The sequence below is a fragment of the Emiliania huxleyi genome, assembly GCF_000372725.1.
Source record: "Emiliania huxleyi CCMP1516 chromosome Unknown EMIHUscaffold_1529, whole genome shotgun sequence".
Lineage (NCBI taxonomy): Eukaryota > Haptophyta > Isochrysidales > Noelaerhabdaceae > Emiliania > Emiliania huxleyi.
The window spans coordinates 1-3,507 of NW_005201059.1; the positions used below are offsets into that span (position 1 = coordinate 1).

At 71.5% G+C, this 3,507-nt stretch overlaps 1 protein-coding gene across 1 annotated transcript; it reads left to right on the top strand.

Moving 5' to 3' along the window:
• Nucleotides 1-2,425: 2,425 nt before the first annotated feature.
• Nucleotides 2,426-2,800, top strand: EMIHUDRAFT_253012 (hypothetical protein; the record flags this gene model as incomplete). Its single annotated transcript, XM_005786258.1, has 1 exon — nucleotides 2,426-2,800. The coding sequence occupies one exon, from the start codon at nucleotides 2,426-2,428 to the stop codon at nucleotides 2,798-2,800; it is 375 nt and encodes a 124-aa protein (XP_005786315.1).
• Nucleotides 2,801-3,507: the final 707 nt, after the last annotated feature.

Here is a 3,507-nt window from a genome sequence, read left to right on the forward strand (position 1 = left end):
CGTCTCGTGTGCCGCCTTGTGGGCGGCGTGGCGTGGCCGGCGGCTGTCTCTGCCGCCGCCTCGAGTGAGCCTCGTGTCACTCTTTGTCTACTCTTGCTTCGTCTCGTGTGCCGCCCTGTGGGCGGCGTGGCGGGCGGGCGGCTGTCTCTGCCTCCGCCTCGAGTGAGCCTCGTCTCGCTCTTCGTCTACTCGAGCCTCGTCTCGTGTGCCGCCTCGTGGGCGGCGTGGCGGGCGGGCGGCTGTCTCCGCCGCCGCCTCGAGTGCGCCTCGTCTCGCTCTTCGTCTACTCGAGCCTCGTCTCGTGTGCCGCGTCGTGGGCGGCGTGGCGGGCGGGCGGCTGCCTCCGCCGCCGCCTCGAGTGCGCCTCGTCTCGCTCTTCGTCTACTCGAGCCTCGCCTCGTGTGCCGCCTCGTGGGCGGCGTGGCGGGCGGGCGGCTGTCTCTGCCGCCGCCTCGAGTGCGCCTCGTCTCGTTCTTCGTCTACTCGAGCCTCGTCTCGTGTGCCGCCTCGTGGGCGGGGTGGCGTGGCGGGCGGCTGTCTCTGCCGCCGCCTCGAGTGAGCCTCGTCTCGCTCTTCGTCTACTCGAGCCTTGTCTCGTGTGCCGCCTCGTGGGCGGCTTGGCGGGCGGGCGGCTGTCTCTGCCGCCGCCTCGAGTGAGCCTCGTCTCGCTCTTCGTCTACTCGAGCCTCGTCTCGTGTGCCGCCTCGTGGGCGGAGTGGCGGGCGGGCGGCTGTCTCTGCCTCTGCCTCGAGTGCGCCTCGTCTCGGGCGGCTGTCTCCGCCGCCGCCTCGAGTGAGCCTCGTCTCGCTCTTCGTCTACTCGAGCCTCGTCTCGTGTGCCGCCTCGTGGGCGGCGTGGCGGGCGGGCGGCTGTCTCCGCCGCCGCCTCGAGTGAGCCTCGTCTCGCTCTTCGTCTACTCGAGCCTCGCCTCGTGTGCCGCCTCGTGGGCGGCGTGGGGGGCGGGCGGCTGTCTCTGCCGCCGCCTCGAGTGAGCCTCGTCTCGCTCTTCGTCTACTCGAGCCTCGTCTCGTGTGCCGCCTCGTGGGCGGGGTGGCGTGGCGGGCGGCTGTCTCTGCCGCCGCCTCGAGTGCGCCTCGTCTCGCTCTTTGTCTACTCGAGCCTTGTCTCGTGTGCCACCTCGTGGGCGGCGTGGCGGGCGGGCGGCTGTCTCTGCCGCCGCCTCGAGTGAGCCTCGTCTCGCTCTTCGTCTACTCGAGCCTCGTCTCGTGTGCCGCCTCGTGGGCGGCGTGGCGGGCGGGCGGCTGTCTCTGCCTCAGCCTCGAGTGCGCCTTGTCTCGCTCTTCGTCTACTCGAGCCTCGTCTCGTGTGCCACCTCGTGGGCGGCGTAGCGGGCGGGCGGCTGTCTCTGCCTCCGCCTCGAGTGCGCCTCGTCTCGCTCTTCGTCTACTCGAGCCTCGCCTCGTGTGCCACCTCGTGGGCGGCGTGGCGGGCGGGCGGCTGTCTCTGCCGCCGCCTCGAGTGAGCCTCGTCTCGCTCTTCGTCTACTCGAGCCTCGTCTCGTGTGCCACCTCGTGGGCGGCGTAGCGGGCGGGCGGCTGTCTCTGCCTCCGCCTCGAGTGCGCCTCGTCTCGCTCTTTGTCTACTCGAGCCTTGTCTCGTGTGCCGCCTCGTGGGCGGCGTGGCGGGCGGGCGGCTGTCTCTGCCGCCGCCTCGAGTGAGCCTCGTCTCGCTCTTCGTCTACTCGAGCCTCGTCTCGTGTGCCGCCTCGTGGGCGGCATGGCGGGCGGGCGGCTGTCTCTGCCGCGGCCTCGAGTGAGCCTCGTCTCGCTCTTCGTCTACTCGAGCCTCGTCTCGTGTGCCGCCTCGTGGGCGGCGTGGCGGGCGGGCGGCTGTCTCTGCCGCCGCCTCGAGTGCGTCTCGTCTCGCTCTTCGTCTACTCGAGCCTCGTCTCGTGTGCCGCCTTGTGGGCGGGGTGGCGTGGCGGGCGGCTGTCTCTGCCTCCGCCTCGAGTGAGCCTCGTGTCGCTCTTCGTCAACTCGAGCCTCGTCTCGTGTGCCGCCTCGTGGGCGGCGTGGCGGGCGGGCGGCTGTCTCTGCCGCCGCCTCGAGTGCGCCTTGTCTCGCTCTTTGTCTACTCGAGCCACGTCTCGTGTGCCGCCTCGTGGGCGGCGTGGCGTGGCCGGCGGCTGTCTCTGCCGCCGCCTCGAGTGAGCCTCGTGTCGCTCTTTGTCTACTCTTGCCTCGTCTCGTGTGCCGCCTCGTGGGCGGGGTGGCGGGCGGGCGGCTGTCTCTGCCTCCGCCTCGAGTGCGCCTTGTCTCGCTCTTTGTGTACTCGAGCCTCGTCTCGTGTGCCACCTCGTGGGCGGCGTAGCGGGCGGGCGGCTGTCTCTGCCTCCGCCTCGAGTGAGCCTCGTCTCGCTCTTCGTCTACTCGAGCCTCGTCTCGTGTGCCGCCTCGTGGGCGGCATGGCGGGCGGGCGGCTGTCTCTGCCGCCGCCTCGAGTGAGCCTCGTCTCGCTCTTCGTCTACTCGAGCCTCGTCTCGTGTGCCGCCTCGTGGGCGGAGTGGCGGGCGGGCGGCTGTCTCTGCCTCTGCCTCGAGTGCGCCTCGTCTCGGGCGGCTGTCTCCGCCGCCGCCTCGAGTGAGCCTCGTCTCGCTCTTCGTCTACTCGAGCGTCGTCTCGTGTGCCGCCTCGTGGGCGGCGTGGCGGGCGGGCGGCTGTCTCCGCCGCCGCCTCGAGTGAGCCTCGTCTCGCTCTTCGTCTACTCGAGCCCCGCCTTGTGTGCCGCCTCGTGGGCGGCGTGGCGGGCGGGCGGCTGTCTCTGCCGCCGCCTCGAGTGAGCCTCGTCTCGCTCTTCGTCTACTCGAGCCTCGTCTCGTGTGCCGCCTCGTGGGCGGGGTGGCGGGCGGGCGGCTGTCTCTGCCGCGGCCTCGAGTGAGCCTCGTTTCGCTCTTCGTCTACTCGAGCCTCGTCTCGTGTGCCGCCTCGTGGGCGGCGTGGCGGGCGGGCGGCTGTCTCTGCCGCCGCCTCGAGTGCGTCTCGTCTCGCTCTTCGTCTACTCGAGCCTCGTCTCGTGTGCCGCCTTGTGGGCGGGGTGGCGTGGCGGGCGGCTGTCTCTGCCTCCGCCTCGAGTGAGCCTCGTGTCGCTCTTCGTCAACTCGAGCCTCGTCTCGTGTGCCGCCTCGTGGGCGGCGTGGCGGGCGGGCGGCTGTCTCTGCCGCCGCCTCGAGTGCGCCTTGTCTCGCTCTTTGTCTACTCGAGCCACGTCTCGTGTGCCGCCTTGTGGGCGGCGTGGCGTGGCCGGCGGCTGTCTCTGCCGCCGCCTCGAGTGAGCCTCGCGTCGCTCTTTGTCTACTCTTGCCTCGTCTCGTGTGCCGCCTCGTGGGCGGGGTGGCGGGCGGGCGGCTGTCTCTGCCTCCGCCTCGAGTGCGCCTTGTCTCGCTCTTTGTGTACTCGAGCCTCGTCTCGTGTGCCACCTCGTGGGCGGCGTAGCGGGCGGGCGGCTGTCTCTGCCTCCGCCTCGAGTGCGCCTCGTCTCGCTCTTCGT